At 34.1% G+C, this 22,423-nt stretch overlaps 1 protein-coding gene across 5 annotated transcripts in view; it reads left to right on the forward strand.

Moving 5' to 3' along the window:
- LOC106466414 (anoctamin-7-like) overlaps nucleotides 1-14,619 on the forward strand; it is a 94,022-nt gene extending 79,403 nt beyond the window's left edge. For all 5 annotated transcript variants that reach the window (XM_022394415.1, XM_013926702.2, XM_022394416.1 and 2 more), the window contains exons 17-22: nucleotides 850-968; nucleotides 2,527-2,732; nucleotides 6,226-6,359; nucleotides 8,437-8,527; nucleotides 9,782-9,913; nucleotides 11,125-14,619. In XM_022394415.1, the coding sequence (XP_022250123.1) occupies nucleotides 850-968; nucleotides 2,527-2,732; nucleotides 6,226-6,359; nucleotides 8,437-8,527; nucleotides 9,782-9,913; nucleotides 11,125-11,202 (760 nt within the window). In that variant the 3' untranslated portion in view covers nucleotides 11,203-14,619. The remainder of the gene's footprint in view (nucleotides 1-849; nucleotides 969-2,526; nucleotides 2,733-6,225; nucleotides 6,360-8,436; nucleotides 8,528-9,781; nucleotides 9,914-11,124) is intronic.
- Nucleotides 14,620-22,423: the final 7,804 nt, after the last annotated feature.

The raw sequence follows: 22,423 nt of genomic DNA on the forward strand, positions 1-22,423 counted from the left end.
GAGGGAAGGCAGCTAGTCATCACCACCCACCGTCAACTCTTGGGTTACTCTTTTACCTACGAATAGTGGGATTGACCGTCACATTATAACGTCCCCACGGCTGAAAGGGCAAGCATGTTTGGTGGGACCGGGATTCGAACCCGCGACTCGCAGATTGCGACTAAAAATGAATGTTAGCGACTACTGAGTGAAAATTAGGTGGGGTATTCTTTTATTTTTCTTACCAAGTGTCAAAGAAATTGGAAACAATAACTTTAAGTCTAGATTAGAAGATCCTTCTTTGGTGGCTAAAAGAGCGAGCATGTTCGGTGACAAGGGTTCAAAACAGCGACCCTCAGATTACGAGTCGAGCGCCTTAACAACCAGGCCATGCCAGTCAACATCATCTATTAAACAAATCAAAGAAATATTTAATTAAACATACCAAACATTGTGGCTAATTACTTGTAAGACGCGTTGATAACATTTAAACTCCGTGAGGGCATTATAATGTGGCAATCAATCCCACAATTCGTTGGTAAAAAAGTAGCCCAAGAGTTAGCGGTGGGTGGCGTTGACTATTTACTTTCCCTCTAGTCTATCACTGCTGATTTAGGGTTAGCGCAGTTAACCCTCGTGTAGTTTTAGGCGAAATTCGAAACATACAACCAACCAAACCTTAATGATGTTAACTGGCAGTTTCGATAAGTCTCGTGATATTCGTGATTTGGTTCACTGATGTTTCTAGATTATAAATATAGTGTCTTTTTCACTGATTAAAATATTAAGTTGTAAAGATAATTCAGATATGTTTAAAATTTTGAATAACTCATTTAGTAATTTGTTATTTTTTCGGCTGTCAACATTTAGAAAACTAAAAGCCTGGTGGCACAAAAAGAAAACTAAAATGGAAGTCCGAACAACTCGATGGGAGGAAGATTACCAACTAATAGAGAACGAAGGCTTGTTTCAGGAATATCTGGAGATGGGTGAGTGTATATGAATATAATTAGATATTTACTTAAATAATTAACAAGACCACTGTGCAAACGAGATTTTAATTGATGGGCAATGAATGGTAAACAAACGTCATTCTTGCGTGTTTATTTTGAAGCGAAGCCACATTGGGCTATCTGTTGTGCCCACCGCAGGGAATTGAACTCCGGATTTTAGCGTTATAAGTTCTTAAGCTTACTGCTGTTGATAGAGTTAAGTTTTTGAATTACTAGGACACGGGACGTTTTGAACTGCTAATGCATATATTTAGGGCACACTGCTGTAGTTTGCAGATGCCCAAATTAGTTTTTTTTTTTTAAGTGAAGGCGTTCTAACCTCCCAAACCAACCAGGACAAACGACCGAATCACTACCTTGAACCGACCTACCCTAGCCCCCTGCCCAGAACTAAAATCATCCCATGAATTCAAATTTAAAAAAAAATATATTATTATTATTATTATTAAGCAATGATTTGCACTCGATGTCACTCAGGTTATTTCTAAAGCATGAGCGGGGTGAAGAGAAAAACCTTTCTGAACACCCCCAAATGCTTTTGGCCTTGGGTCAAATTTAATTGAACTTATTTGACTTAAGATTAAAAGTTCCAAATCGATATACCTGCCAATGTAAAAATAAACGTTTGCAGACGCCCTTCGAACTGATGAAAATTGTTACACTGTCCATAATGAACTAACGGATTCGTGGCTGAATGAATTAGTATTACGTTTAGGATAAAACAAGAGCTGCCTTCAAAAGAATTTTATCCTTTTTTTTATCCACAAAAAGCGTATAAATAATGGTAAATGTCAAAGAATATCACATACGTTTTCGTAATCAGATTTAAAAAAAAGGCCTGATTGTTTTATTGAAAGATAACTTTTCCTCCAGCTTTTTTTAAACCCTAAATTAATTACTACTTACTTTTTTTATTTGACTACAGCAGGTGTTTATAAATTCATTTTTAAAAAAGGTTATTCGGCAGTTTCATTGTATATATGGTTTCATGAACACGCTTACGTATGATGGTTCGTTTGTTTCTTTGTAGTTAAGCACAAAGCTTTACAATGGGTGTTGTGCTCACCACGGGTATCGTATGTTAATTATGCTTTCTATGTTTTTAGTATTTTTCTGTTGCTTTTTGCAGTATCAGATTGTTTGTTTGTTACACAATGGGCTGTTTGTGATGTGCCCATCACGGGTATCGTATGTTAATTATGCTTTCTATGTTTTTAGTATTTTTCTGTTGCTTTTTGCAGTATCAGATTGTTTGTTTGTTACACACTGTGCTGTGTGTGATGTGCCCATCACGGGTATCGAAATCCGGATTTTAGCGTTATAAGCTTTCAGACCTTCGGCTGAGCCGCTGGGGGGGGGCACTTCTCTCGAAGGAGGAGTTACAAGTATTAACTACGTCATCGTAATGTACTACTTAAGATGTATTTCATAAATGCACGTTGATTGTATTTTGTATAAATGACTAACTTTTCAATTCTTTTTAAAGAGTGTAAGTTTATAGCGTAGAAACGATAATTGTTCAACATATTGGCAGTTCTTCAGTTCGGGTTCATCACCATATTTGTGGCAGCCTTTCCTCTTGCACCACTTTTTGCTCTGCTTAACAACTGGGTTGAGATAAGGCTAGATGCTCAGAAATTTGTGTGTGAAACTCGGAGAACGGTGGCAGAACGAGCTCAGAACATAGGAGTGTGGTTTACCATCCTACAGTTTGTGGCTCACCTGGCTGTTATCAGCAATGTAAGTTCATTAAGTCTGCCTATGTAAGTTCATTAAATCTGCCTTTGTAATTTCATAAAGTCTGCCTTTGCCATAGTACCAATAAGGTCTGCCTTTGTAAGTTCATTAAATCTGCCTTTGTAATTTCGTAAACTCTGCCTTTGCCATAGTACCAATAAGCTCTTCCTTTGTAAGTTCATAAAATCTGCCTTTGTAATTTCATAAAGTCTGCCTTTGCCATAATACCGATGATTATAATTTTTATACAAAGCTATATATATATATATTACCACTTTGTTTCTAGGTTCTTACTTGTACCACCATATAAGATTGATTATATTCTTTGTACAAAAATATATATTACTTCTATTTTTATCTCAGGTGTATATCCTTTCGAAGATATAAATGTTTATATATTGTTTATACAAAGCTACATATATATGTGTTACCATTTTTTGTCCCAGGTACCTAAATTTATCATCAATACGATTGATTATCAAACAAAACAGTTGTTTTGTAGCCAAAATATATAAAAAAAGGAAAAATAAGAAACAAAACTATTGTAGCATTTTCTGTTTACATAGTTTGCTCGCTATGCATAAAATATTCATGCTTATTACCCTTCACCAACAACAAAATGCCAATTGTTTTACCGTATTTTGGACGCAATGCAACTCTGGAACAGATCTGCAAAATTTCATTCACCAACTTTATCTACTTTTGATCCTAGGACCACTTGAAGTTTTCTAGAAAATTTCAAAAATTTCAGCATCAACAATAACCGTCGAGAAATAAAAAATTGTGAAGTGGAAAATTCAATGTGCTCACTTTTGTAAAGCTTGAATGTCAGAATCGTGAAACCTTTATTTTGGCACTATTAGCCACTAAGGGTTTGTTTGTCATTAAGCATAGAGCTATCTGTGCTCTGCCCACTGCGAGTATCGAAACTCTTTTTTTTGGAGTTGCTTTCCTTAGCAGCGCCCTCCCTCCCAGTGGCACATCGGTATGTCTGCGGACTTACAACGCTATAAACTGTGTTTCGATACTCGTGGTGAATAACCCAGATAGCCCATTGTGTAACTTTGTGCTTAACTTCAAACAACAACAACTTAAGCAGCGACACTCTGTGACTCAGAAGTAAACCTAAGGGCTTATAATGCTAAAAAGCGTATGCTGGACTGAGCGCTTGCAACATTAGCGCCTAGAGACCGCGGCCAGCAGGTCCTTACTTTATCTCTCACAGATTTTACTAACACTAACGCAAGTGGCATAAAGCAATGATTTCAATCTGCATCTACTTAACTGTGGAAATTACCTACTTTTTAGTTTAAAAAAATTTTAATCCATAAAAGCATGCCACATCACTACTGAAAAAGAAAAAAATACCAACCTGTCCTTTATCTGGTTTCTCTCGTTCCCAGAGCTCATTTTCCATAGTTCAGCTCAGAACGAGAGTGTCATCCTTTATCACTGCTGCTTCCGGCCATTTTTGACATCCTTAAAGGCAGCACATTTTCCAATCCTACCTTATAATCTTTGTAATATTAGCAGTATCCTGATCTGCATATCACTTCCCTGTATATGTCTGGTTAAACAATACGTGAAAATGTTCCAAAAACGCTTGAGCGAGGAAAAAAAAAAGAAGCCAAACCTTGTCTTTAGCTCAAACAATAGGTGATATATCATAAACACAGCAGAATTATTGGTTGGTTATTTTAGAGTAAAGCCACGCTGGGCTATCTGTTGTGTCCACTGCGGGGAATTGAACCCCGGATTTTAGCGTTTTAAGTCCGTAAGCTTACCGCTGTCCCACCAGCAGAATAAAGCAGTTTGACATTACTCGCATTGCCTCTTAATTGGCTCTTAATTCACTTAAGAAACATCACTCAGTTAAATTAGGAGCCAAACGTAAACTCAATCAAAAGAATTTATTTTTTAAATCCAGTCCAAATTAAACCTTTCCAATATGTGGTGCCCTGCAGATTTCAAAAGGAGGATGCAACTTTTATTGGAGGTCCAGGAGAGTTAGGATCTTGCACAGTTAGAGGCGAAAATGTGCTCTAATTTACTTTCAGTATTATTTACCATTCAAATAACACAAACTACACATTATATATATATATGTATGATTTCCCCAAATAAACTGATCGTTATTTTTATATATATTTAAGTGTATAGGCCTATAGTACAAGGTGCTCAGAAATAACTAACATATTTTGAGCTTTAGCAAAACTCTTATTATTAAGTGTAAACAAGTGAAACTTTTTTATATGTACCAACTTGACTATGGAATTTATGAAAATATGTACAGATTTATTTTAAAGTTTCAGTTATTTACTTTTAATAATAATAGTTTTATTACGTTTCAAAATAAAACAGTTATTTTTGGGCCACCCTGTATATTAGGCTGTAAGAGGTTTGAATTGAATTAGGGCGTTTTATACTTTATTCCTAACATCACGTGACTATTGAAATTTATCTCTTCACATTCGTTTTCTTTTTTTCTGGTTTTGAAAGACACTTATGTATGTTTCAAGCTTTGGAAAATATACTCACAGATGTGATACCACCCTGAGGAATTTAGAACAGACACATACATATATATTCAGGTGGTATAATATCGTACTAATTGGTTCCTGAAGTTCACAATCCTAATAACAACAAAAATCACCATTTGTTTTTACTCAATTCAGAATAGACGAAATTATCATTAGATTTGAAATTATGAACCTAAACGACACCTTATGCTCACGTGGGCTAAATGATCCTTGGAGGTTCAGGTATAGTTTTTGTTTTTTTATTATTTAGCACAAACTTACACAATGGGCTATCTGAGCTGTGCCCACTACGGATATCAAAATCCGGTTTTTAGCGTTATAAACCAGCAGACTTATTGCTGAGCCACTAGGTGTGCTTTCAGGTATAGTTGTCGTTAATTTTGAATTACTGACCAAATAGGGGGCAGAAAGACAAGCGTGATGGCTTTTTTTTTGTCTCCTTGAAGTTAATAACAGGTTCAACTGTCACTTTTATAACTTCCTGAAAGTGCAAAACAAGTTCAGTGGCATCGGGTCTCAAACCTTGGACCTTTCAGCTCATTAATATTCAACATCGGTGTTTTATAACATCATGATGGCTTTTTTTTGTCTCCATGAAGTTAATAACAGGTTCAACTGTCACTTTTATAACTTCCTGAAAGTGCAAAACAAGTTCAGCGGCATCTGGTCTCAAACCTTGGACCTTTCAGTCACTAATATTTAACATCGATGTTTTTTGTTTTTTTTAATCTTTGAAAGTAACGAACTGCTCGTCACCATGGGGCTTTTCACAACACATTAAACATTATTGACCTCTCGTTTTACCAGCTTATTGCATAAAATGTGACCACCTACCTTAATATCCATATTTGTTCTAAAATTTTTGCTTTTGATTCCCCAGATTCAATGAACACAATGTTACTGCTTTTTTGTCCTGCTTGTTTTTGCTGTTATTTATAATTCATCTTTCCCGACAGGCCTTCCTCATCGCCTTTACATCTGAATTTCTTCCTAAGTTGGTGTACATGTATGAGTTTAACTGGAATTTGGAGGGTTATGTCAATTTCACTCTTGCTCTGGCCCCGAACGGGACGTTAGCTCAGGAGTGTAGGTTTGTACAAGCTTCACATGTCCTCACTAAACCATAAGGTACATATATATATATATAATTCTAAGACCGTTTTGTCGCTGTGGAATTGTGTTAATCCTGATGAGAGAGGTAGAGTATAAATACTGTAGCTTCTGAGGATACCATTTCAAATTTTGTATTATATCCATCTAATTTATTTGTTTCAACTCCTAATATTTTGTTATGAGTTTTAGTACCACACAGACGAATAGGAAATTAACTTTTTTTCTTTCTTTAGCAAGTAAGTTATATTCTATTTCTTATTCGTTATTTTCATTTAAAGTATTGGTTACAATATTTAGTGCATCTAATTTTACTGCTTTTTAATTTTATTTTTTTATTATAAAAACTGTTTTACATTTTTAGCTTAATACGTATATTCAGGACTAACGTAAACCTCGTGAGATATTATTGGGATTACGGCTGAAAATATCATTAATAACGAGGGTACCCAGCTGATGATACAATACACACTAGTCTTTATAAATAAGTACGTAAGAAAATTATATTCAGTGACAACTGAAAAATAACAGTTGTAGATTGTTTACATTTAGGATGAATAAAATTGAATATATAACACAGAAAAAACTACATTAAAAGAATAAAATGGATCACACCAGAAGAACATTAATGCAAAAATTTAATCCTTGTGTAAAAACATTTTTTTTTAACTGACTTTAACCACAACTTGTAGATTTTGTGCCAAACCTTTAACAGTCCTTTAGATTTACGTTTTAATTTTTTTTTTGTAATCCAGAATTACAATACACCAGATATCTGTTGGTGGTCAATTATTGATTGCCACGATCCTAACAGCACAGGCAGTAATGTTGTAATCCAGGATAACTACACGTCAGATAACTGTTGGTGATTAATCAGTGTCTGTAATAATCCTGACAGCACTAGCAGTAATGTTGTATTCCAGGATAACTACACATCAGATAACTGTTGGTGATTAATCAGTGACTGTAATAATCCTGACAGCACTAGCAGTAATGCTGTAATCCAGGATAACTACACATCAGATAACTGTTGGTGATTAATCAGTGACTGTAATAATCCTGACAGCACTAGCAGTAATGCTGTAATCCAGGATAACTACACATCAGATAACTGTTGGTGATTAATCAGTGACTGTAATAATCCTGACAGCACTAGCAGTAATGTTGTAATCCAGGATAACTACACATCAGATAACTGTTGGTGATTAATCAGTGACTGTAATAATCCTGACAGAACTAGCAGTAATGCTGTATTCCAGGATAACTACACATCAGATAACTGTTGGTGATTAATCAGTGACTGTAATAATCCTGACAGAACTAGCAGTAATGTTGTAATCCAGGATCACAACATGTTAGATAACTAATAATGCATATTCACACCAACGTATGCTAAATAACTATTGGTGGTTAATCAGTGATTGTCATGATCCTGACAGCACAGGCAGTAATGTTGTAATCCAGGATCACAACACACTGGATTACTGTTGGTAGTTAATCAGTGATTGTCATGATCCTGACAGCACAGGTAGTAATGTTGTAATCCAGGATCACAACACACTGGATTACTGTTGGTAGTTAATCAGTGATTGTCATGATCTGACAGCACAGGCAGTAATGTTGTAATCCAGGATCACAACACACTGGATTACTGTTGGTAGTTAATCAGTGATTGTCATGATCCTGACAGCACAGGCAGTAATGTTGTAATCCAGGATCACAACACACTGGATTACTGTTGGTAGTTAATCAGTGATTGTCATGATCCTGACAGCACAGGTAGTAATGTTGTAATCCAGGATCACAACACACTGGATTACTGTTGGTAGTTAATCAGTGATTGTCATGATACTGACAGCAGAGATGTAATGTTTTTTCCTATCCTGGAGTTTGAGAAGACTCTCTACTTAGTAATCAAAAAGTACTTATTGTGGAATTAGGTTAGAATGTCTGTACAGAAGTTGGTTATTAGCTACCATTATTTATAAAACATCAGTTACCGAGACTTTTCTGTGGTGTATATCATTTCAATGGGTTTTTTTTCCATCACTTCTTAGGTACCAAGACTTTCGAGATTCTGAAGGCAACCATACAATGTTTTATTGGCACTTGTTGGCCGTGCGACTGGGGTTTGTCATAATATTTGAGGTTTGTGAAATATCAGTTTCATTTCAAGTATATTAAACTTTTAGATCTTTGATAACTGATGTATGAATACCGAGTACATCCTGAATACGATACAAAAAGTCTCTTATATGATGTTTTTAATGTTACAGTTATATACAAGTGGAAGACCAGGGGTGAAATTCTGCCGACACTTACCTGTACTGAGTACCGGAACATTTTTTAAGGCTGTACTAATACCGGAACTTATTTTTTTAAGGCTGTACTAGTACCGGAACCTGTTTTTTTTTAAAGCTATACTAGTACCGGAACCTTTTTTTTAAAAGCTGTACTAGTACCAGAACATTTTTAAGGCTGTACTAGTACCGGAACATGTTTTTTTAAAGCTGTACTAGTACCGGAACATCTTTTTAAGGCTGTACTAGTACCGGAACTTATTTGAGCTGCTTTGTCATTTTTTATGTATACACGTAGATGTTTTTTTCTTTTTCAAAAACACGTTCACTTCGCCCAGCTGAGTACCACCTCTATTTAATTTTTTTTGAGAATTTCACCCCTGTGAAAGACTCAACCTAAGAATTATACTTCTAAAAAGTTAAAACCTTCATGTTTTTTTTTATGCTAAAGTTTTCAGTTCTAGGTTATTAATAATGAAATTAGGTTTGCATAATCTGGTGCTCCTAAAACTAAACGTATGCACAAAAACTTAGCCCAGGACTAAAGTAAATCTGGGAATAAAAGCCACAGAGATGCGTCCCTCAATTTTGAGACCATACTCGGTGTTAAAAAAAAAATACATTAAAGCTTTTAATTACTCCAACACCAGGCAACAACAAATAGTTCTACAGATAAAATCTTTATCACAGCCTAACTTGTTTTTATTCTATGCAGTTTTATTGTATTTAGTAGTCAGTATTCAGTGTGAAAATGACTGTGAAAACCTGAAATTCCTGTAACACAGTAGTTGACATTTACGGATACCAGTAGTCTAGGGCACAGTCTAACAGTATCTGACATTCAAATGATGTTTTTTATGTCGTAAGGTGTCTTTTAAAATAAACCTTTATAAGCGAACCTAGTATTTTTGTGGTTGATATTGAAAATAATTGTTACTTAAGATAAATATGTGTCCTTTATTTTTCTCTAAATATCCAACATCATATGGTGTTATTAGGAGTCAACAATTATTAAAAATTGTTTCCTGTTATCATTTCAAACCTTCTAGTAATCTTATTGATCAGTGATGAAGATATATACATATATATACCTGTTCAACAGCATTTAGTACTCACTGTTTGCCGCATGATTGACATCATGGTTCCTGATATACCCAAGACCCTGGAAGTGAAAATAAAAAGAGAGAGGTACCTTGCCAAGCAAGCTCTGGCTGACTCCGAAACTATTATGAAGGTGTGTATAAAGTGTAACTAAAATGAAGTAAGTGTATTTAACCCTTACATTACTGACCTGCTTTCATACTGTCCACTACCATTAGGGTCAATATCCTACATCATATTGGATTATTTTTTCGTTTTTCGCTCACTGCAAAGAGCTGACCTAATGATATTGGGTGAAATCAATAATTTTCTATGTAAAATACGTGGAGGACACCGGCTGTAATTAAGGGAATTAATCATGGCCAGGTGGTTAGGGCGCTTGACTCCCAATCCGAGGGTCGCGGGTTCGAATCCCCGTCCCACCAAACATGTTTGCCCTTTCAGCCGTGGGGGGCATTATAATGTTTCAGTCAATCCCACTATTCGTTGGTAAGAAGAGTAGTCCAAGAGTTGGCGGTGGGTGGTGATGACTAGCTGCCTTCCCTCTAGTCTTTGACTGCTAAATTAGGGACGGCTAGCGCAGATAGCCTCGCGTAGCTTTGCGCGAAATTCAAACCAAATTAGGATTAATTACAGCATTTTTGTTAATGTTTGTTGTGACACTTATATTATTAGAGACTCTGAAACCAACAAATCATGAACCGTCAAGCTATGTGGTGTATAAATAACTGAACTGTTTATTTTCTTTATTTAAAAAAGGCGAATAGGGACTGGACCCGACTAGTAATCCTGCAGATGGTCCAGCATGGCCAAATGGTTAGGGCGCTCGACTCGCAATCTGAGGGTCGCGGATTCGAATCCCCGTCACACCAAACATACTCGCCCTTTCAGCCGTGGGGGCATTATAATGTGACGATCAGTTCCACTATTCGTTGGTAAAAGAGTGGCCCAAGAGTTGGCGGTGGGTGATGATGACTAGCTGCCTTCCCTCTACTCTTACATTGCTAAGTTAGGGACGGCTAGCGCAGATTGCCTTCGTGTAGCTTTGCGCGAAATTCAAAACAAACAAACAATTCTTCAGATAAGCACAGAATATCAGTTCAAAGATGGGTTTTTTTAAACCCAGGAAAATGTGTGCCAAAGGTTTTATGTCAACCGTTATAAAGTGAGCTATAGATCAATATTGCTTAAATCTTAAACTTCTTCGTGAACAAAATTCTATCTTTATTTCCCATAAATGAACGTACATGTTGACCCACAACAGACCTTGTTTTAAAGACATTGACCCGCAACAGACCTTGTTTTAAAGACTTATTAAATATCAATAATTTATTATCAAACTAGGTGGCTCAACGGCGAGATGACGAAGATGATGACGATGATGCTGGTGCATTGTCCCCTCCTCCTGATGATGATGATTAACCAACGATGATTGGTCATCGTGCCCAGCTTTATAACACATGCAGCTTCAGTCCTGTTGCGCTCTGGTTTAGTATCTTAAGCAGAAGTACTTAAAAAGAAGGAATGTTCGGGCAGTCCAATTTCCAAACCTGGGCTATCACTTTAACCCTTAAACGTCATCTTAACCAAAGATTTTGAACAACCTCTTCACGAAAGTTACTTTTTTTTTTCCTTTTTTGGAATAACGTTTCAGATAAAGAATGTACGAAACTGGGTGAAATGGTGTAATTGTTTTGGAGGGATTAATTTTTCAAACCATATCATTGTTTTATTTCGTGTACTAACACATGTATATATATATAACCATAGAAACTGTTGATGGGTTGAATTGTTTAACGATGTTCAACTACAAAGATTTTCGAGTATAAAGAATTATGAGGATCGTATATCAAAAATGCACAATGTTTTTCCGCTACTTTATTGACAATAATTGTTTTTTAACTTATAAAGCTAAACTGCTTAAACTTAGACGTTGTCATATTATTATTATTATTATAATGAATTAAAGTACTTTAATCGCATAAGTTGGATAAGGAAGATGGAGAAAAGTCAACTCCGTAAAAGATTCAGTGAAAAGAGATAATATCCAAGTTTTCTTGTTCGTATAAGTATTTCTTCCAAAAAAAAATATTGTTGCGTACTTAGCAAAGTAAAAAAAATGTTTGCTTGCTTTCAAAAGTAAAAACATTGTTGTGTATTTATTGGAGTAAAACATTGTTGCGTATTTACCAAACTATAAACATTGTTATGTATTTACCACAGTGAAAACGATGATAAAAATATAATCGTTCTTTATGCAGGACAACTTAATCTAGATAAGTGAGGCTCATATTATTAATTAGAGTCTATATTGTGGCTTTTTTAAAATTAAAAAAAAAAGATTAGCCCTCATCTACATTCGTCTGAAACTATATGTAACGTGCCCAGTGTAAATAATGAGGAATTTATAAAAGAAAACTTTATCAATATATAGATTTATATATATATATATATATAAATGTGTGTGTTGCTTACACTTAAAGCAGTCTCTTTACAATGTTGAATCAAAATACTGTATTATGCGAACAAAAAGTAAATATAACATACATAACGATCGCCTTTCTCTTTATATTTTGAATGATAACTACGTAGTTCAGTGAGATCCCTCTTAAGTTTGCTGCGTCTCGTACAGTTTTTTTTTTTTTTTTACTTTGCTTCATCAAAAAGAAATATATTTTAAACTTATATTCGTGTTTGGGAAGTTTTTCAAAGCTGGTAGCGGTGTTTTTTAATCCGTCATATTTCAGTCAAGTGATCCGGATTAAGCTAACAGTAATTATATAATGCTGACCGATGTTCTCTATTGAAAGTGTTTCGTTAAAGTGACGGAAGGTGTTCTTTGCCATTCGTCATCGCTAATTTTATTCACTTCTTGCCTGTAGCGGGATTATTTATTTTTATTAACAGCTACAAGAGGGATGACACCTTTCTCGATCGATCAAGGTAAAGAACAATGCCACTATTAGTGTTTCTCACTAAAGTAGGAAGATTTTAACATGTTATTATTTAACGGGGGATCCAGGGGGTATTACGCTGCATAAAATCTTTTGATTGCATTGGTGAGTTAGAAATTATATTTAAAACGAAAATGTATTAATTATTTTTATCCATCAACAAAGCATGTGAACTTTAATCTATTAGAATTACAGTTCGGCACCTAACTTGGGCCTTAATTAAATAATGTTGGGGGACAAGTCCCCCTACGCCATCCGCTAGTATGCAATCTGTGATCTGATTATCTAGCTGTTTGGGGCCTTCTGCTTTCTAAAGATAGCTTTGCCCTTTTACAAATTACATACTGCACACTGTATACTGCATACAAACTGCTCGAATACAGATGGACAAACGGATATTTACCAATTATGAAAATTGTAAAGAACACATATAAACTAATTAATTCCCTGTTCAAATTGATTTTCTAAACAACGCTCAATATTATGTAAATTTAAGTATATTCTAATATGCCAATAAAACGATAAATTTTTCGTAAACAGCAAGCCGTTTAAAGTAGTTGTTATGCTTTATTTATAGTGATTATTTTGCGGAATTTCCACCTTTTACCAGAAACACTGCTTTGTCCAGAAAAAATAAAAGCAACAAAATCCGACGACAAAGACTCAGAGTAGCCACGTATTTCCTATATAATAACTTAATTCAATGTTGCCTTTTTTATCGCAATAAACAAGACCAAACAAATATTACCTCTAAATATGTAGTTTACGTTTTAATTATTTGAATAAGTCTATTCTTACAAACTGTGTCGATGATGCTCAAAGTTTTGCCACACTCTCTCTAACCTACATTATTAGCGCAGTACAGAAAGTCGTATTTTCTGATAAAACTAAGTTAAAGTTAAGTGGTAAGTTTATAGACTTACAATGCTAAAAAGTGTGGTTCGATTCCCACGGTTGACACAGCAGGTAGCCCAATGTGGCTTTGCTCTAAAACAAATAAACAAATGTTTTATTAAAACTCTTGTTCTGCTTGTTTTAGCGCTCTGCCCACCACAGGGAATCAAACCTCGGATTTTAGCATTATAAGTCCGGAAACTTCCAGTTATCACGTTAAGATTCAGGAGTTTGCTTTTTTCTATTCAGCAAGCGATTAGTGACGCTGTAGACTGGAAATAACTGTTCAAATGGAACTAACGAATCTTTCTTCAGATCTGCTCTGAGGACGACATTTCGCTTTTAAATCACTCCCTATTCGTTTCTTCAAAATGTCCTACGAAAGTACATGATTCCCAGGTGTTGCCTCAAATCCGTTGCAACACTTCAATATGGAGAAAAAACGTTCCATTTTCAACATCTCTCCAGAAACTTATATTTGAATTAAACTGAACTTTGATATCAGTGGTAGTTGTGGCTATAATCTCCTTTCAATTTATAATACTCTCAATTAACACTAAATGTACAATTTATGGTGTTTTATTTGTGAGAAAAATAATAATATTTGCAAAGTATAACAAATTTTTCGTTAGCCTTTTTAAAGCCCTGTGCGTTTTATTAAGTTTGTTGAAAAGCTGGGATTATTATTATTTTGCAAAAAAACTAGTGTTAGAGGCTTATTTGATGTAAGTTATAAATATTACTAAAAGAAGCTTAAATTTCTTAGATGTGCTGATGTTAAGTATTAGGATGAGGTAAATGCTAACCCTACTTCAGTTAAAGCGATGCATAACCTTCAGGCCATACTTCACGTTACGATCCCGTCATTGGTAATTTTAGTGTCAGTTGTGAATCTGATGTTTGACTTCTTTTGTCCAAAGCTACGTAGATTGTAAACAAATATGCACGTTTTTTCCTCGTTGGTTGGCTTTTATCTGTTAATAAAAATGATGACCAAAATGTTGTTGTTTGTGTTTGGTTATTGCCACAGAAAAAGGAATATTTAAACCATAAACAAAACAAAATACACACAAGGACCTAGTCAAAACACCTATGTAATTTTGCTTATTTTTCTTTATTATTTGAAAGTGAAACAAATGTTGAAATGTGAGTTCTAGTTTTTTAACGGAAAAAGACCGGAATTTAATTGACGAACAGGACAAATGTGTCCAGAACCTTTAAAAAGTAGTCCTGGTCCAAATTTGATGGTAAAAACATCTGAGAATCGTTTTATTTCAGTTAACTTTTACGACACAAGAAACCATCTTTGTATTTAAGTGCAAGGATTCTGTTCAGAAATTGTCATAAAATAAAAAGAAACAAAATACAAAAAACTTTTGTATCTTGCTGATGTAATTCGTTATCCTCCATTATATTATCAGAGGTGTCACTAGATACTTAAATGATTTGGACACATAGGCGAGGGAATTTTCGGCGTTTCATTGTGATATCGATCATGGTTTTCTATTCCGATTTTTTAACTAGGGATTCGGGGCAGTGTGTAGCGACGCCTCTATATCCTTTTTGCTTAATTTTACTGAAAAAATGGTTTCAATAATGCAAACAAATCTCACCAGGAATACATTTGCTTTATATAACTGAAAAAGAAATAGAATAGAATAGACAGCTGTACTGTATGCATGAATATACATAATGTTCCATATCTGCTTTTTAAAAGACTTAGTTTGTAAATGGTTGGTCAGTAATTTGCCTTAGCGGAAAATGTATTTTTACAAATTTTGCCTTTCATGAAATGACCAGTTTGCACTTAAATGGTCTCACTATTTCAATTATAAATACTTGTATGTAGAATCTGTCTAAACATTTCATAAAATTATCAGCTTGTATTCTTACTGTATTTCGTGAATCACATAAGGGTTTTCCCATTTCAGTAGATATTAACACTTGTTTGTTGGATGAGGTTTTCAGTTTTACAACCACCTAAACAAAGACTGTAACGAAAAACCGAACAGTGAACACTTCAGAATAATAAACTCAGCGAAAGACGAATGGGTGCTAATAAAACAGGAATCATTTGTAACTTACAATCAAGTAACTAGTCACTGCATCTCAAACTATTATCAACTCATCGTGCCTGAGATGGGCAAAGTGAAACTTCACCCAACAAACAAGTGTCAATATCTACTGAAATGAAAAAAAAAAAAAACTCTTGTACGATTACTGGTCTGTAATTTTGACCATTGGAACATGAGTTAAAGTGTAAAAAATTCAATGTTTGTTGGTCATCCTAACAGTAAATGACGTGAATGATTAGTGCCCTAAAATGGCCCAGCATACGTCAGAGAGCACGTAGATAACTCTTGCTCCCGAGGCACACCTGTTTCATCTCTTGTCCTTATTCCTGAAAAGGGAACATTTTCGAAAATAACAAAAATCAATTATCACGATTTCATAACCAAACGTCCAAGTTCCTGAAATGTTATTGATATCGCGCAGCTGCAATCTGCTATATCCATGTGCTAAGAAAATGATCAAGACATCTGTGCACATGGTCTTATGACCATGAGGTTCCAGGTGCTCGACTCTTCCGAATTTCACCATACAATAGATTTCTACAGCGTAATAATGAAGGGGTGGGAAAATTGCAGGTGATAACTTACAAGTATATGTCGTGTTCTACTGATGGACAAGCAGTGATACTTCTTACAAACAACGGCGCTTGGTGTCAAAACACCCAGGTGTGACCTGCACCTGTGGGATAACGAAGGTTAAACATGGGAAGTATCTCGCATCTTCAAACCGTTCAAATGGTGGTAAGAACATAAGAAGCCGAAAAGCAATACATGTCATCACTGTAACGTTATAAGCACAAGAGAGTTATATTTGACCAAATGACTAAACAACACTAATAAATTGCAAAGCTTGAGTAGATCGTAAAACTTCGCCTTATTTTATGGTGTAAATTTTATATTGGGGTTTTAGTTTACTAATGATACAAGAATTATGATGTAACATCTACAGATTTAAAAAGAAATTATGAATCTTATAAAAATAAAATTCTCTTCTTCCGAATCACAAATTGCTAAGCAATTTAAAATAGTAAAAAAATATTAAAAAACAGAAAATTAAATTATAATAATTGAAAGGAGTAAAACAACATACCTAGTTTGTACCATAAATGGTATTGCACCTGAACATGCCGTCTGGACCTCATTTAATTTTTACGATAGTTTCTTTTAGATAGATTGCAAATCCTGTAAAATGAAGTAATGATTTTGCCACTAGGTTACACTGATATAACCAATCCATAGAAACAGAAGAACAGAAACCTTATGTAAAACTTTTACCTTTATTTTATTTCTTTTGCATCGTATCTATGTATAATTTTACCAAAAAACGACATGAAATTGGCGTTAACAATTAATTCAAAATTAAAACCGGAAGTATGGATAGGTTAAACAAGGAATCACAGAAATGTGAACTTAATATGATATTAAAACAAAAACGGAAGCTATATATTCTCATACCAATATTTTATAATCTGATTATATAACAATAAAAGGTACAACCTCTATCTAATAATGATAAAAACAACAATAAAAATTGCCATCTTTGTTCGATCCAGTAGATAGCGCCATTTCTCGTTTCGAATCGAAAATGATAATGGAAAAGTAAAGCCTTTTCCTTTAAAATCAAAATCTTTATTTTTAATTGATAGGATATAAATGGTTGGAGTTTAATTTCAGGTACAGTTTTATAATGAAATAGGGTAAGTAAGCTTTAGTCATTAAAATAAAGCATCTAAAAAATGTAATTGTAAACCAGTTATAAATTATTCATACTGGGTGAGGCTGGCCTAGAAACTCGAAATGTGTTTTTTTACTTTTAGTTCGAAACACGTGCTTTGGTGTGAAAAAGCTGTTTTTTTACCTTTTTTTAATGATATGTTTGTTTCTTTTGGAGTAAAATTAAACAATATTTTTATTTCCTACTAATATTTAAACCAAGCAAACAAAAATTTAATATACTTTCAGTTTAATTTAATAGAAAATCAATTCAATTTTAAGCCTGAAATTATTTATTGTAAATGAAATTTCTTTCGACATTTTAATTTTATGAGCAGAACAGTGCAAACTATCAGTTTCGTATCCATCCATAGAATTAGAAAATTTTAAGGCATATTTTAAACTTCAGTAAAATAATTTCTCGCTATGAAAAAGTTATCAATACCAAACAAATATCGAATCGATTTTGTGAAAAATAAGAGCTAAGCCTAAGGTCATTAGTATTACACTTTAGTTAGTTTTATTTTTGCTAATAACCATGTTGAACTGGTGCCAACAGTAGGTGTTACAATAATAGTTACGAACTTCGTGTTATTATGATAGTACATGAACTTACTTGTGCGTAGATAATATATTTACACGAGAGTTAAAAATAAATGTTACTTGTTAGTATTATTAAGCAAATCAAATTGTTCAAGTCACCAGATATGGCCTATATCAGTATATGTAAAAAAAGAGAGATGTTTAATAACAGAAGCATAATTTACGTAGTGAAATTTTCAAGCTTTAAAAGTAATAACTATTCATATTTCACATGCCAAAATTTAAAATTATAAATTTGAGATATTATGAAAGTAACAGTATGGTTAGAATAGAGAGCGAGCCGATTATAAAAAAAAGTATTTTGCATAAAGTGAAATTTAATTCTGGTTTGCTACATTCATATGGATACAGTTGTTTAAATAGAAATATCCGCGTTTTCATTGTTAAGGAAAAATTTATGAAATGTGAAATACTTTCAGCACCAATACACGTTAAATATTCGTGATAACCGAAACAACTGGAAGAGGGAGTTATTACAACGTTTTTATTACAGAGTCTGGCCTACTGTTAATGTTACATAAAATTAAAAGAGCGTGTGAGATGCGTATAAAGTTTAGAAATAGAACTATTACGTCTAATGAAAACTAATCATTTTCACTTTTTTATGCCGTACTTTCCATTATTATTCAGATAGTTTAATTCTTTAAAATTAAAGATCACGTTGAAAAGGAAAAACACTTGAAAATATCAAGTTCTTCCTGCCTCCAAGTTAACTATTGACATTATATGTACAAGTTAGGACGTACTAATAGTAGTATTACTATTAAAGTTAACAATATTGAGGAAAATAAAATTGTGAATTGGCACTTTAATACAATTGAGATTTTACGCTGCCAGTCATAATACACTTTGAAAGCTATCACGATCTAATCAGTTCTAACGGAAGTGGACTAACCACTTACAGTACCTAATCGGCAGCACGTGAAATCTTCTTTGCGTGATAGAATATGTACATCTGGTCTTCACGCCTCAGTGGGGAAGACTGTCAGTCATGTATAGACAGCAAGTCCTATTGTAGGATTAACCTCCCAGTTACTGAAAATTTGCACGTGAAAAGATCACAGGACACGAGCAATGTGAGAGAAGAAGGTGTGGCAGGTAGAACTAAGGTGGCAGAATTAGTTAGAAATGGGTGGAGTTAGAGGTCATGGGATACTGATGGCAAGGGGAAGTAGAGGGCTATGTTCCACCATCATATTATTCATCTCTTTTGCTGTGTATTTAAAGAAACAGTAGAATGATGTGTAATATGGATTTTGGTTTATTATGAACTTAACTTATGCAGTGACAGCTACATTTTATTTTACAATTTTTGTCTCGTATGTAACGTCGGAAATATAATGTCGTATTAAGACTATATATTATTAAATTTGAATTTGATATATTATAACTTCAAAATGGTGATGTTCAACTTAAAACTTTTACAGATAAAAGTGATGTCGCTCTGTGTGTTGATGCTCCCAGGATACGGAAAAATCTGAATAAATGAACGTAATGACTGCCCCTGCCAGAGACCTACTTTAAGATGTTCCCTAGGCTACATCTGACAATTAGGTGGAAGTAGTTGTTGGACACCTGACTTTTCGTGGTTAATGTGAATAGATGGTAGCAAACACACGTGCACTGAAATAATAGCCTTACCGGTCACAAAGTGTGAACGACAGCACCAAGTTAGGACAAAGTATTGCCATGTCGTGAGAAAGAATTTTTAGTTTTAGCTCACGTGTGACAAAGTAAACTACAACAACGTCAAGAGGGAATGTGCCCTTTGATTCGATTCAGCTTTGTGTCTCACTTCTCGGTGAAATTCCAGTGGTAGAATTAGCGTATTGTGTCTATGCTCCACCTGCAGCCTGCCCCAAGTTTCCTCAAATCACCACTAGTCACTACTGTACAATTTGATGGTTTTACGACAAATATTAAGAGTGATCTTGAACTTCAGAAATGTTCGACAGTCGAACACTTAAAGACTCGACATTCTGTTGCTGATATTACTATAAATGTTATGAGCGACTGACACGATTCGTTTGCTTTTATTACAATTTGGTTCTACTATTGGTTAACTAAGTGTGTGTTGTACTGTCGTCATAGGACCATTGTGCATATTTGTTCTTGTTTTGCTCGTGAGAATATTAAGGAATAAAAAAAAGAAAAACTTTGATCTCCGTTTTGTCTCGCAGTGCTTGTAGACAAAAATGATTTTCAGTTTATTCTTGTTACTATTGGTACCGAATATCACGGGTGCAGGCATAGTCCCTATCGGGTCTACCGCAACACCCAGTTCAGAACTGGTTGATTTGGACAGCATACATTACGCATCACAGACAAAAGGTGGCCGTCTATCCTATCCTAAACAATCTGCAAAGCATTTGGTAAGTAGTCGTAGTCATATCTCGTGTAAAACTATTGTATTAAATTCAAAAACGAAGAATGAAGTACTCATTAGCCCTAAGAAATTATTAAGTCGAAAATGTTATTTACGAGTTGGAATTAAAACCTTCTCTATCTCTCTAAGACTAAACCATTTTGTTCTCGCTGAAAACCCTAAGGAAGTCCCTTGCCCGAAATGTTAATATATTCGGCAAGAAACTTGTTTTAATTTTACAAGTTTCATTTTTTTTATTCTAAATTTAAATTTATGGCTGTCATGTGTTTCTCTTTGGTCATTATTCAAAATTAATATTTGTATTTTACTGTAGAAACATGAATGATAAGTGAATTTAGCCTTTAGCTTATTTTAAATAAAACTAATTTTTCCAAAATCAGTAGGAGATAGATACAAATAAAATTTTAATTATTATAAAGTATTTATTAACATGTAACCATGAACTTATAGAAGCTTGTTTTCTGTCAAGTGGGTATATACACGATGTGTGACAACTAAACAATAACAAAAATAATTTAAAATGGTATTTTACACGGCCGTTATTTTAATTGTGTAATAGTTTATTAAGAAGAATGTAGCGGAAAACCTGCAGTCAAGTGTGATTATAATCAGTTACATTTATCATGAATTAACAGTATTAATCTATTATTATATTTTTAAGTTACTACATTCTTTACTCAGCCTCAAGTGTTTTGACGAAAAGAGCGTATAAGAATACAACTAGTCCTATGACAAAAGGCGTTCACACTTTGTACGATTGTTGTTACTGTTAGGGTTACTGTTAATATTATAATTTTCGGAATTCGTAGTGTGCTCTGGAGGGATTTAGAAATATTGTACAATGAAGTCTGGTGTGGGCATGTCTAATAGTAATAGTGTGTGGTTGGAATACTGTTATTATACACTTCTAATTTCTTAAAAATTCCTTAGGGGCTAGATACAGTGTAGTGTTTAAAATTATAATAGGCCTAATTCTCATATTATATGACAAGTATGTATATAAATATAGTATTGTCTGTTGTTTTATTTTGTAAAAATAACATCATCAGCCTTTCATTTTAAATATGTGTGAGTGTGTAATAGTTACTTATAGATATTATGTATTTTGGTATAATATTCTAGAATAGTGTAATCTATATAAATATAAGAGTACTGTTTGTTGTATGTCCATGTAACTACTTCGCAGGGTGTGAATGGATCTGCACCAAATTTGGTATGTAGGTTCACTGGGTCCATGGGGAAATGCATACAAATATTCATATTGCGCTTTGCATGGGCGTTTTTTACCACTATTTCGCCCCCTGATAAATCTTCCCCAAATTTGGTATGGAGGTTTTGGGGCCCATGCAGAGACACATACAAACTTGCGGTTTCACTTTTTTTTTTTTACTTTTCATGTCCTAAAATAACCTTTCATTAATCCAGGGGACGGGTACATCAGCTAGTAATTAATTATAGTAATACTTCGCCAACTTGAAAAAAGGCGTTCACACCAGCTTTTGTAGACGACCCAGTGAAGCCGCAAATGTAGATTAATTTTTTTTTTTAATTGTCTGGGATTGTTGTTTTTTCTAGCTTTATTGTAGAAAATTTGGTTACATCTTTGTAATATTTTTGTTACTCGTATAATTATATATTTTCTTCGTCATTTCTAAAGTATTATGTTGCAATAAACTTTTCAAAATGTCACTTTACTTTGAATCTCGTAAAACTGTTTCGAGAAACCACTATTCACTTGTATTTCTCTCACCCCCTGCTCCCCAAACCCATTCTCAAAAATTTGTTTATCAGGTATAATTTTAGAAATTAAATTTTGTCATGTACCAACGCTTAAGCCCACCTAAGAATATGCTTGGGACTAAGTTTATATTAACATATTTTAATTAAGGTTACACCGGATTCGAGAGGGGTGGCGTAGTTACTTTTTACGAAGAATAAATTAAATTAATTATATTTCTCAAATTCGTAAGGCAAAGTTTGTTGATTTTTTTTTAAAATTTCAAACCACTAAATTTTTTCCC

The sequence above is a fragment of the Limulus polyphemus genome, unplaced genomic scaffold (assembly GCF_000517525.1).
Source record: "Limulus polyphemus unplaced genomic scaffold, Limulus_polyphemus-2.1.2 Scaffold2251, whole genome shotgun sequence".
NCBI lineage: Eukaryota > Metazoa > Arthropoda > Merostomata > Xiphosura > Limulidae > Limulus > Limulus polyphemus.